General features: G+C 35.7%; 3 protein-coding genes across 4 annotated transcripts; 1 reads left to right on the top strand and 2 right to left on the bottom strand.

Moving 5' to 3' along the window:
* Positions 1-879: 879 nt before the first annotated feature.
* Positions 880-5,185, bottom strand: mrpl10 (mitochondrial ribosomal protein L10). Of its 2 annotated transcripts, none has more exons than XM_066666081.1 (5): positions 5,122-5,185; positions 3,567-3,736; positions 3,304-3,468; positions 3,072-3,216; positions 880-2,585 (listed from the first exon to the last, which is right to left on the bottom strand). In XM_066666081.1, exons 2-5 carry the CDS (start codon positions 3,669-3,671, stop codon positions 2,338-2,340), a joined length of 663 nt encoding a protein of 220 aa, XP_066522178.1. In that variant the 5' UTR covers positions 3,672-3,736; positions 5,122-5,185; the 3' UTR covers positions 880-2,337. The 2 variants fall into 2 exon arrangements, with proteins under 2 accessions (XP_066522178.1, XP_066522179.1); XM_066666082.1 differs by lacking the exon at positions 5,122-5,185 and adding an exon at positions 4,815-4,866.
* pnpo (pyridoxamine 5'-phosphate oxidase) lies at positions 4,848-9,710 on the top strand. Its single transcript, XM_066666080.1, has 7 exons — positions 4,848-5,432; positions 6,660-6,784; positions 7,082-7,181; positions 7,275-7,328; positions 7,580-7,708; positions 7,822-7,892; positions 8,132-9,710. Exons 1-7 carry the CDS (start codon positions 5,211-5,213, stop codon positions 8,295-8,297), a joined length of 867 nt encoding a protein of 288 aa, XP_066522177.1. The 5' UTR covers positions 4,848-5,210; the 3' UTR covers positions 8,298-9,710.
* Positions 9,711-10,029: 319 nt separating this feature from the next.
* Positions 10,030-10,359, bottom strand: prr15lb (proline rich 15 like b). The gene has a single exon (XM_066662696.1). It carries the CDS (start codon positions 10,357-10,359, stop codon positions 10,030-10,032), a length of 330 nt encoding a protein of 109 aa, XP_066518793.1.
* Positions 10,360-12,188: the final 1,829 nt, after the last annotated feature.

The raw sequence follows: 12,188 nt of genomic DNA, 5'->3' as shown, positions 1-12,188 counted from the left end.
AATGTAAGCCAAAATTAAACAGGTAGCCTATTTAATAATATTTTTACACAGAGATCTACTGGACACAAAAGTGACATTAAAAGTGTGGGTTTTTATTTCACCATGCTAGTTGGCACTATTTTAAGGTCTACAAAAAGCTAGTACCAGTTAAAATACTAATAGCTATGAGACTATAGTGTGAATTAGTAGAAATATTGTCTTGATGTTAAATTATTTTATTTTAATCTAAATATGTATCAATATAACTGTAATATATCATAAATATATAAATAATATATTATAAACTCTTGAACATGAGTTCCTGTCTGTTCAGTAAGGTAACACATGGTGCTATTACTACAGCATTAGCAACAGTCTCTGGGTGAGAGGATTAATGCTGTCATGGTAATTGGCTTTGAGCACTCTTTTTTTTAGCAGCCTATTGCATAGATAGATAGGGAACATGGACTAATAAGATCACAACCCAAAGAAAAAAAACATGATGTCTGACCAGTAGAAATTGTACCATATTTTCCTTTGTTTAGCTACAAATGTAGCATTAGGAGAAGTCTATTAGAATGGTAAAGTGATATAATTGTGTGAATGTTTACACCATGTCTAACTCGGCTTTCTCAAAGTCTCTGCCTGGTTAGCATTACATAAAGCTTGATGGCAGAGGCAGGATTGACCTCAACAATAGAAGCACATGGCAAAAACAAGATAAAGACATACTAGTTGCCCATGTTTTTGCTTACCTAACCCAGCAAATTCAAGAATATCTGTCAAATAATACCACTGACCACACATAAACTGTGAATGAAAACTGAGAGAGAAGACCACTTTTCTGTAACAGCAGATTTCAAAAGGGCCTAAAGAATATATACATTCATGGAGAAGTTAATCACATATATTCACTTATGATCAGCAATACATCTTTGCAGCAAGTAGTAGATGATTTATGGTTATTTTAGTGTATTAAACATTGGGGAACATACTCAAATAAATTTCTAAAATGTACAGTATATTCCTGTAACCAGACCTTATTTCAAGTCATACTCAACCACCTCTCATAGTCCATTCACCAGGCAATGCTAACCCATTTAAAAATAACTTGTTTTAAAATTTAATTATTACCACTTAAGATTTCGACATATCACATCAGTTAAGAATCTTTCACATTAAGGGAACAAAAGCTTCCTTTTAAACTGAGACAGAAATAAAAGTGCCAATTTTTTTCTCTTTTTTCCACTTTATATAGCAGACTTCATTTGGGCACATCAGTACAGACATGACATTAAATCTGCTAGCTAAACAACATTAAATATTATTAAGGAAACATTATATAGAGTATAGATTTAAAATAAATTTGAGGTATAACCATTCACACTAAGAAATAACAGCAACAGAATTAGTCTCTCGATTAAGAGCATCCCTTTGGTTTGTCCTTGTATCTTACCTGAGACCCGCATCTCCAAACAACTTCAGAGACATTTCTCAAGTTGGATTTACACCCATCTCATCACTATTCTTCCCCATTTGTGAAAAATTATCTCCAATCTGTAACCTCCAAAATGACAATATTTATCATGAGGTACTCAAGTGTCCTCTATGAGCGAGAGTGAGTGGAATTAACATGCTCTGAACCTGGAGTTCTCACCACAGTTCAGCCAAATCGTTATCCGCATTAGTGACTAAGGAGCTATAGGAATTAGAGGTGGAGGCAGAACAACTCTTAAGAGACTGATAGCTCTCAAATAAAACAATAGAAATCGTTCTGTAATTTTGATTCAGTTCCCAGTTTGTTTGTTTTTTCATTAATTTTTATAAATCTTCTTTTAAACACTGGCGTGGAGCTACATTTTTTAAATATATTTAACCAATGCTTAATAACAACAGAAAATATTAAGTCTATGGAAATATATCTTCATTCAAAATTCTGCATGTCTAAATGATAAATGAGTTCAAAGTGGTAGAGAGACAACTGCTACAACTCCTGATTATGACTACAACTTTATTTAAATAGACTTTATTTCCTATTTGGGAATCTGCCTCAAATGCAGATTGATGCATTAGGTGGTCAGTCAAATATTTTGCATGTGAATATAAAAATCTATTGAAGGATGCGGCAGCCATAAACAATAAACCTCACAATTAAAGCTAGATAAGTGTTTTTCATATCGAACCTAACACTACAATGATCAGACATAAATACACGACATATAAATGTCAACATCGTATCAGTGCTCTTTTCAGAGTCCCAATTTATTGTTTAAGAGTCCCAATGCTGGTTTTCATCCTTGTGGATATGAAACTCCTTTCTCCCTATGTTTGACCACTTAATAGGTGTAAATGACAGGTTCACACAGTTGCCTCCTCTTTTTTGGAGGAGGTCTCCTGCATAGTAGATTCTGCAGACTGTTGCTGTTTGATATATTGCTGGAGGAGAGCTGAGAGGTGGGCTGGGTGCTGCTGCAGCATTGAAACAGTCTGTGAGGTTAGCATGGTCAGGCCTCTGACCAGTTCACCATGGACAGTGGTTATAGATGTCAGCTTGGAGTAGTTAATTATTCCTTCATAAGATAACAGTGTGTTCTCTATAGATCCTCCTGTGAGGACAAAAGATAGTAACAAGTCAAAATACCATTTATAACCACATATAGCAATTTCAATGATATGGTGGTAACAAGAAAAAATAGCAACTGGTAAATATTTGTATTTATTAATATAGTTTTTTACATATTTATTATATATATATATATATATATATATATATATATATATATATATATATATATTATATAGTATAATGAGTAGAATTAATTCTTTTGATTATTGAACTAGTGTTTGGGAGTTTTCATTGTCTGACACTGGACAATCTTAGGAACCATGATGCTGACCAGAACAATTTTTATTTTGTCCATTGTTCAATAACCAAATTCAATAACCAGGAGACTTTCTAAGCACAGAAAACACAACACAAATTAATTCCTGTCTACGGTAAACAGTGGCATGGGTGCAAAACATATATGGTCAATCAAGACTGAGTCCAAGTATAAGCTGGTATAGTTCTTTACTAAGCATGGCAAACTTACCCAACAGTACCATCTGAGGACTACTCTTCAACACTCTTAGCATTTCCTTCACTTTTGGCTCTTTACTGACAAACATAACAGTCTGTCCCATAAACAAAGGCTGCATGTTACAGTATTGGCTGCCAGGCAAATAGGATCTCACCACCTACAAAACAATTTAAAGAAATTGGTGAGAAACACTCACTAGTATAAAGTTCTAGCCCTATACTGAAGATGGTATGCTACTTTTTACCTGATTGGGGAAGAATTTGATGCTGATTTCATGCCTATGCAGTCTGTGCCTGAGCAGCAGCATGTCTTCAGCACTAGTGGCATTGTTCTGGACCACAGCAATCATCTTACACTCATTGAACACATTATCCAACTCTTTTTTTAACAGCTTCACAAGGCCATTTTCCTGTTAGACATCAAATATAACAGATTAGTTGAATAACTCAAACATTTCTCTGGCACTTACAGTAAATGCTGAAGCCTAGTTCTTAGCTATTTTCCTACCTCCTCTGTTTTATTGGTGCGTGGTGCAAGAGCTCCAGGAGGAGGAGTGGGTTTGGGTGGAATGTACTCAGTAACAGCCATCAATTTCTGCTTGAGAATATGCATGGGCTTCCTGTGGCGGGTGACTGCTTTGGAGCCATGGCGGACACACTGAGCCAAAGGCAGCCATCCTGTAGGCGTAACACAGGCAATGCAGTTAACACACAAATATTCTTGCATGTATGCTACATTCATTACACACCAAGTGTGATACAGTTTAGAAGGTAATGATTCATTAGTGTAAAATTGAAACACTGAATATCTATATGTAGTATAGATATTAATATAAAATTCCGATAGCAATAAAATGCTGAATAAAAAATTATATTTTAATTTATATCATATTTAGTAAAATATGATCTTTCTACACTTTGTGTGTTTTTCCCATATAATATGTTGCTTATAAAATGTATTTAAAAAGATATTATATTCTTTTTTTTTTTATATGTAGAAATTTATCATGAAACAATTATTTTATTTAATGCTTCAGACAGCTGATTTCTAGCATTACACTTGTTAATACATGTCCATTCATATGTTGATCTAGAAAATGGAATTAAATATGAATGCTGAATATGAGAACCAAAAGTATCATAAGTTAATTAAGCAGTCAACGCTTCTTGGCTAAGCATTCCCACTTTAAAACTGCAGTTACCTAAGTGAATCCTCAAATGGGTTGACTCAGACAGCTAGGGTTTCTTACCTCAGAAACCTAAAAAAAAATGTTTGCAAGCTGCAGGTGAGCCGAGATGAACAGAGGTAAGAGGAGATAGAGGCAGGCACTAATTGAATATTTATGGATCCATTCGTACTGAATGAAGGTGTTAAGGAGTTGAATGTTGAATCTAAGCTACTTTTAGGCTTTTTCCCTTTTCCTTGATAAATTCTAATGGCTTTCTGATGAATAGATATGTGTTTGTAAGGATTTATGCGACGACCAGAGGGGAGGTTTAATTCTCTTGATTTAACAATATGTTCCCTCACTGTAATTAAATGAATAAGACTGTGTCCTCTTAGATAAAAGTGAAAAAGTATTATTACATTAAGAGTACAAAATAGTAATTAAATAAAGAATTGTCGGGGATTCGTAAGCTTTTGAATGGTGGTTCGTTAAAAAGAACAATGAAGAATCGTAAGTTTCCACAACATTTGCATATGAAATACAGCCAGTGAATAAATAAAATGCACTTATTATAAAAAAGCTTTTACCGGTTTTCGGGAGAATTCGGCCACACAAGGTCGCTGCCATTTTGTGACGGATGTGACGGAGGGAGTCTGCGTTTCAGCGGTGTTTATCTGATCCTTAAATCATGAGTCTCCCGAGTGAAACCTGGTTATGAGTTATAAATCTACACTTTACCCTCAGCTCACTGGTGACTCATCGCTGTTGTTTAAATCAACTAGGTTCAAACTCTTTGTGTTTAAAGGTTGTCTAGAAAATATAAAGTGCTCATATTTCAACTAACTGAGGGCGTAATCGTAAAATATCCCGAGCTCTTCTCCTTCACTGACTTACTTTGAAGAGTTTTTTCACTAGGTACCTCTTTCCAAACTCAGCGCTGTCGTTTTCGATGTTTTGCGTAACGATATCAACGCAGTGACGTCATGAGCAAGACTTATTTTTATTTTTTTCGAAAAATGAAACGTGTGCTGAGCTTTAGCAAATTGAGGTCGTCCAGTGATATAAGGCAATACACTCAGTCTGCAATTGTACTGTCAATTTGTCACAGGACGCTATTTGTATCTCCTTTTTGCACGAAACCGAAGAGTGACACCAAAGCAATGGACCTGAGTAACATGAGAAAGAAATACAAATGCGACGAGGAGGTAAAATTTATAATGTTTTTAAAAGAAGTTTGCAGTCTGCCTCTCGGTCACAAAGACATTAGATTGTACACATTAGGTTAAAACTGCACCCTGGGCTGTACAATGAAGTAGAACAGTAACCTTTATAATAGTTGTTTTGTGGTCAATTGCTCTATTTTGCACTCAGTGTGGACGTGTTATTCTGCACACATATATTGTAATGTCCAGACAGGCATTACACTAATGGTGAAGGCTCACGTTGTGTCTCAACATGTAGTGTCACTGTCACAAAGCTCCAGTGTCTGGGGTCATTGTTTGAGGAGTTCACAACTACATTGTAGTTTTGGGTTGTTCCGTGAACCTGTGTATTCTGTGTGTTCAGCCTGGTTTCTTCCCACAGCCCAGAAATACACATGCTGGATGTAGGTGTGTGTGGATGGGTGGTGCTATGGGCTGGCGCCCCGTCTAGGGTGTGTTAAGCTTGGTGCAGTGGAACACTCTATGTAGTGAGCACCAGTGCGTTTGGGATGCGCAGGAGTGCTGTTTGAGATCTAATCATCCGATGTCATAGTCACTAATGTTATTGTGGCGGAATGTAGTTAAATCATCCGAAATATTCTGACAAGTTGAATAGAAGCTAGAAGCTTCCTCTTCAGGAAAGTGAGGTACAGCGGGTGATCAGGTGCTGACAGACTTTTGTTTAATATAGTTAAAGGATTATTCTGAACCACTTTGTTTTTCTTTTTTTTTTTAAATATTTTTTGGATTATAAAAACAGGCTTGACATGTACCTATAAAAGGGTACTATAAAAGTGGGACAAGTAAAACATGTCAGACACCGGTCGTTTTCCTTTTAAGTCAATACACTTTTTATAACATGCAATTTCTAACAAGCTTAGCTATAATTACTTTGATACTCATAGAAAATATCAGTGTGTGATAATAGCTCTGTATTATGCAGCCTAGCTAACACTCTTATTATGATCTGCAAATACCTGGTTAATCATTTATATAACCACATCACAAACCAAGTAGTTGATGATTCACTGAGAGAGTAAAATTCACCAAAATGATTAATTGTGTGCTTAGCGTTCCATTTTTTTATTAAAATAGTAGTGTACTAGTAAACACAATCAAGTATCTTCATACTGTTTAAATACTAAATTACCAAATCAGATCACATCAACTACAGAATATTACAGGTTAATGCTCTGTATAAGATATTAATCAAACTTTGTTATGTTTTAGTGCTTTGAAGAGGATCAGCTTGCTTCCCTTGACCCTATAAAGCAATTTGGTGTGTGGTTCGATCAAGCTACAAAGTGTCCTGAAATTCTGGAGGCCAATGCCATGTGCATTGCAACAGCAACCAAGTGAGAATGATAAGTACTATTTTTTGTCGGTGCTTTTACTTTCTCAGAATCCCCAATTTAAAAAGAAAGTCTTATTCTTCACTTCTAAAAGCAAAATATTTTATCAATGTCAAAACTTTAACTCACTTGGAGGTCACCATGGGTGCAGCTAGGCCTATCAATTAAAAAATACAGAAATACATCAAATTGAATACACAACATTTAATTTAAGGACAGGCAGCATCATAAGGTATTATTGTCTTGTGACTGCAAATTATTCTTTGCTTTGCCATGACATTTGGCCTGACATTTTAAAAGGGATGGAAAACCTTCTGCTCGTATGGTGCTGCTGAAAGGATACTGCGATGAGGGATTCCGCTTTTTCAGCAACTATGAAAGTCGTAAAGGTAAAGAGCTGGTGAGTCTTCACAAAGAGATTCTTGAAACCTTGCTAAAAAGAGTGTTTTGGTCTAATGTGGTTTACATGGTCCTCTGTCATCTATTCTTGTAGGAGAGCAACCCACATGCCTGCCTTGTCTTTTACTGGGAACCTCTGAATAGACAGGTGAAGTTTTTTAATTATTATATTTAATTATATAACTATTTAATTATATATATAAATATATATAACTTTAATGGAGAATACATTTTAGCCCAGACACTGAACATAAACTGAATGATAAAGTTACCACATTTTAAAAAATCTCTGACAGCCGTAGTTTTCTTAACCCCTGCAAGTAGATCAGAGGTTCTAGGGTAGCCTGTTCTCTTTCAAAGGTGAACTTATAAGAGAATCTCCAAACTGGGTCCCCACAGATACGCATTGAAGGCACTGTAGAGAGAATTCCATATCAGAGTTCCTGCGAGTACTTTCAGTCAAGACCCAAGAGTAGCCAGATAGGTGCAGTTGTGAGCAGACAGAGCACTGTGATTCCTGACAGAGAGGTGAGTGAACCCTCCCTTTTCTTCAGACTGTGCCGATTTGAATATTGGATTGATGGCAACACTTTTAGGTGTATGGGGGGCACATATTAATGTCTTGTTGATGTTTTCCACAGTACATAAGACTGAAAAATGCAGAAGTGGAAGAGAAATACAAGGACTCAGATGTTCCCATGCCAGATTACTGGTACGTATCAAATACATTATTGGGTTGATATTTTACAAAAGTTTCATGAACCAGACCATGCATTAAAATGATTTCTACCCTTGTGGCATATTGGCTTAAGACATAAAGACAAAAACACTGGTATAATTTAATAATGGAAAGTGATTAATATATTTTATTTATTTATTTATAATTGTATTTTATGCTTTTTACCTTTATTCCACATTAGCCTTTGTTATAATTTGTGCTTCTTCCTGTAGGGGAGGCTATATTGTAAAACCTTCCATGATTGAGTTCTGGCAGGGCCAAACAAACAGGTTACATGATCGCATTGTGTTCACAAAGCTGAAAGATGGAGAGGCTGAACTTGGGGAAATGCAGCATCCAGGAGAAGGTGGTTGGGTGTACCACCGATTAGCCCCATGACAGAGTGGATATGTAGGAATGCTCTTTAGAGAACCTTAGAAATATTGTCAGAGAAAATTCCAGATATGATTTCTTTTAAAAGTAAATGTCAATCATTTTGATGATAAATGGAATGGATGAGTATGATGAAGGTAGTATCTAAAGGCACCTTAAAATACCCTGTTGTACTGTTTAACTGTTAAGTATAGTCTGCTGGATTATTGTACATAGATTAACAACTGATTAGTGCTGGTTAATGATTATTACCACTGATTTCAATGCAATACAAAGAGATTTAAATCCTTGCTGGGATAACTACTTTGGGCAAGACTTCTAACATTACATAATCTTGTCTCAGTAACATTATTAGAACTGGATGAGTGTCTGTCAAATGCCATAAAGGCACATGCAATTGAAAATATGTCTACACTTTAGTACAACTGCCATTAAAAGAAGAAAGCACAAGTGTGTTGTCCTCTGTTGTTAAGCTATCAGGGTACTTTCAATTTGCAGATATTTTGTTTCCTGCTAAGTGTGTCGTTCATATATTTGCATGCCTTTATCTGTCTTAATTGACTCGGTGTCAGACTGAAATATCTGTGAGTGAGAATAAAGTTGCCTTTTAATGCAGTTCATGTTGTTGTTGGGATTCAAAGTGTACTTTAAAATGATGCCAAACTATCATTTTAATATTGTGGGGTAACTGACTTTTTCAGCAGGGTGTATGTGTCAATTAAAGAATAATGAAAAAACAAAAGAGCTGTTTGCTAAATAATATTTTAATTAAACAAAATAATACAATTCCATGTTGTTTGTGTTTAATGCTTCTTTATAGTTTGCCAGCAGATGGCAGTATTATGTCAAGTTAGGCAACAAGTGAGAAATAGTGTGCATCAGTTCTGTTCAATTTACGGTTGATTTTTAATAATTTTTTTTTATTTCTTTAAACATATAAAACAGTTTGATGTATAACAGGCAAAATGTAAAACTGCTCAAGCTGTAAATAAAGTAATTCTGAGTTTTTGACATGACATACTCTAGATTCCTTAGTGATGAGAATAGGAAACAGATCCTTAAAAAATGTATTTAATCAAAATCTGTGACATGAAAAGTTTTCAAATATGCGTGAGGTTTGGCAAAAGCTGTTTATAACTGTGACATACATGCAGTAGTCCCGAGTGAAAAGTTTATTTTTCTGAATTCTTACTGTTTTAGCATTATCAGGAGTAATACAACAGATTCAGACGGATTGTATAAGCTCAGGTTTTTTAATAGTGAAAAATAGATAAGCCATATTTCTTATAACAACCATTGTAAATAAATACATATCAATTCTCAAAAGGTTTGCCCTCAGTGCACCATTTCACGTCAAACTACTTTTTTTATGTCTCAGATATTGAACAGAAATTATGAAATATCAGTGTTTTTCCCCATTAAAAATCTATAAAATCAAGCATGTTTTAGTTCTCACCTTTATTTAGACTGAGTCACATGTGGTCAAACTGTCATCAGTTAAATTTTCTAAGGACTGAGGAATGTTCTCACATGTTTTTATTAAATATTAGACCCCGTAAAACAAAAAGTAAGGTTATTTATATTTGAAAATGTCTTTCCATTGTGTGATAACTCCACTGATTTTGTACCTTGATAAGGTGTATCAGGAAGACTTGCAAAAGCATCAGTTATATTCATTATCTCACATTATGCTAATGGAGTGTGTTTGCCTTTTTGTATAAAAATGTAAGCACACAATCTATTTCTCAACCACATGGTTCTCATCAGTCCCATTGTACCCATTGAAAATACTGGGATTTTCAGCCAGAGTGGCTCGAATCCTCTTTTTCTCTTTGAAACGGCCCGAGTGCGAGACTTTGACATGACGGCCTTTGGTGGCAGACTTGTCCACTATCTTTTCCAGCCGGGCATCTAGTTGACTGTCAGTGTTATCCAGGTAGAGAGATGAACCGGAGAGTTCTTTATTGCCAGTGTTGCTCCCATACTCTGCTGGGATCTCATACAGGACCTTGGACTCTGAAGATTTCTTCCTCAAGAAGGTCAGCTTCCACCAGGCAGGTTCAGCCATGACACATGCAATTGTGTGAGAAGACTGTGGGCCTGTAATATACAGAAGTGATTTATGGCTTGAATGTGTGTGTGAAGCTAAGTTGTACTTTACGCTCTGATTACTGTAACACCTTGACAACTATCAAAGATTTTACAAGAGTTATGCATGTTCCCTTGAAAGGTACTTGAGGAGGGTTTACACAGATAATAAAAACTGTTGATCAGCCAAATAAATGTTGGTTGTTTAAAATGTGCTTCTTAACTTCTAGGTTAAAATGGCTATAAATAAAATCTAATCTAATAAAACCTTTTTTTGTTGACGGAGACATTTGTTATGTTCATAGCTCCATTGTAAAGTTAAAGATGCACACTTTGGAAATTACATGTCTTGACTGATTTAATACATTTGGGGTAATGGGGAAAAATGAGTTTAACAGTGCACGCACTCTTAACGCACTCTCTGTTTGATGCAAAGCTTTGGACAGTGGCCCTAATGGAGCATTTTGGTAAATATAAGCAAATAAGTGACTGAATGAGTTACAAGTCACACTATTTTTGTGTAGTAGAATAAACAATTCCATGCAGAGGTTTATCTATTGTTGGGACTTTCTCAAAATCTATTTGACCCACACAAACAACCCGAATACACACCAAAAACGGGTGGGTAGTGTGTGAGTCTAACTTCAAGTGGATGGAGTATACTTAGACGGGAGCAAATTACAGCAAATTTAGTTTCGCCACCTTACTGAAACAGACCTCCTGTGTTACACTCAACTCATTTCTCATTTCAGTGATTTAGAAGAGAACAGGAGGAGGACACCTGATTCTGGTGCTTAACTGTTGAATTAATGAACAGCACCAATGGATCTTCTGTTTCTCCCTTGAGATCTGAGATGTGCCAAAAATACACACACGCATAGACTTAACTGCTGTATTCATGCACCTCTATAATGTAAGGAGGAAGGCCATTTCCATGTGAGGTCATTATCAAGTTTCCATATATGCATCTGTGGGATAACTACCATAACCATAGCAGATTCACAAGTCCAACCACACAATGGTAACAATAGCAGAGGACTTTTTTCTCCCTCAGTGCCAGCAAGCAGGGTGTGTCCCTCAGTCACCAAGCAACGTTTGCACCGGTTACATAAAACACTGGATGTTAATTGATGAATTATCTATCTGAGCATTTATGGTTTATTATAGGGGAGTTTAGATTGTTACATCATGCCGTGAAGAGTAGACTGCCATGTGAATTTGTTTTATGGCAAAGTGTAGCAACATGTGACCAGAGTGTTAGTGAAAACCTTGGGATGAAGTTTAACACTCTATATCTCACACAGGAACAGAACACTAAAGTTACTGATATATAAATATGAAAAAGGAATGGTGCAACATATGGATGTAGAACAACACAGCACCACAACAAATCCTAGCAAGATTGTACACAATGTTTAATTAGGTAATTGAATGCAGCAGCTTATTTCACATGGTATTGCTATATGCAAAAGACATACAGTGCAATGCAGATGTAAGATTTAATACAGAAAAATGTAAGAGTTCAAAAAATATTAAAGGATATAGAGAAAATGTGTCTCTTAACAACCATGCATAATTTTTTCATGGTGTGCAGAGTTGTCACCATCAAATGAGGTGAACAGCATTTTCAAGAAGATGACAAAGGTGTGACACTATGCCCATCATCCATTGAACAACAGTTATACACTGATCAGCCACAATATCAGCAGTGATGTGAATGAAGTTTATAATGGTTATGATGGTACTGGTCTAGGGTTGGGATGCATTAGGTAGCAAGTGAGCAATCAGTTGTTGAAGTTGATGTTCAAG

This window comes from Hoplias malabaricus, chromosome 3 (assembly GCF_029633855.1).
Source record: "Hoplias malabaricus isolate fHopMal1 chromosome 3, fHopMal1.hap1, whole genome shotgun sequence".
Taxonomy (NCBI): Eukaryota; Metazoa; Chordata; class Actinopteri; order Characiformes; family Erythrinidae; genus Hoplias; species Hoplias malabaricus.
The sequence above is the reverse complement of the archived record's forward strand: the minus strand, read 5'-3'. Positions and strand labels throughout refer to the sequence as shown.

What these genes read in the sequence shown, in the direction of transcription:
- mrpl10 (XM_066666082.1), bottom strand. Translation starts at nt 4,854, where the DNA reads ATGGCAGCGACCTTGTGTGGCCGAATTCTCCCGAAAACCG. An exon ending in GCACCAATAAAACAGAGGAG is followed by an intron (nt 3,469 to 3,566) that starts GTAGGAAAATAG and finishes GATGTCTAACAG; the next exon opens with GAAAATGGCCTTGTGAAGCT. An exon ending in TCCTCAGATGGTACTGTTGG is followed by an intron (nt 2,586 to 3,071) that starts GTAAGTTTGCCA and finishes TTGTCCTCACAG; the next exon opens with GAGGATCTATAGAGAACACA.
- prr15lb (XM_066662696.1), bottom strand. Translation starts at nt 10,359, where the DNA reads ATGGCTGAACCTGCCTGGTGGAAGCTGACCTTCTTGAGGAAGAAATCT.
- pnpo (XM_066666080.1), top strand. Translation starts at nt 5,211, where the DNA reads ATGAGCAAGACTTATTTTTATTTTTTTCGAAAAATGAAACGTGTGCTG. An exon ending in AATACAAATGCGACGAGGAG is followed by an intron (nt 5,433 to 6,659) that starts GTAAAATTTATA and finishes GTTATGTTTTAG; the next exon opens with TGCTTTGAAGAGGATCAGCT. An exon ending in GTTCCCATGCCAGATTACTG is followed by an intron (nt 7,893 to 8,131) that starts GTACGTATCAAA and finishes TTCTTCCTGTAG; the next exon opens with GGGAGGCTATATTGTAAAAC.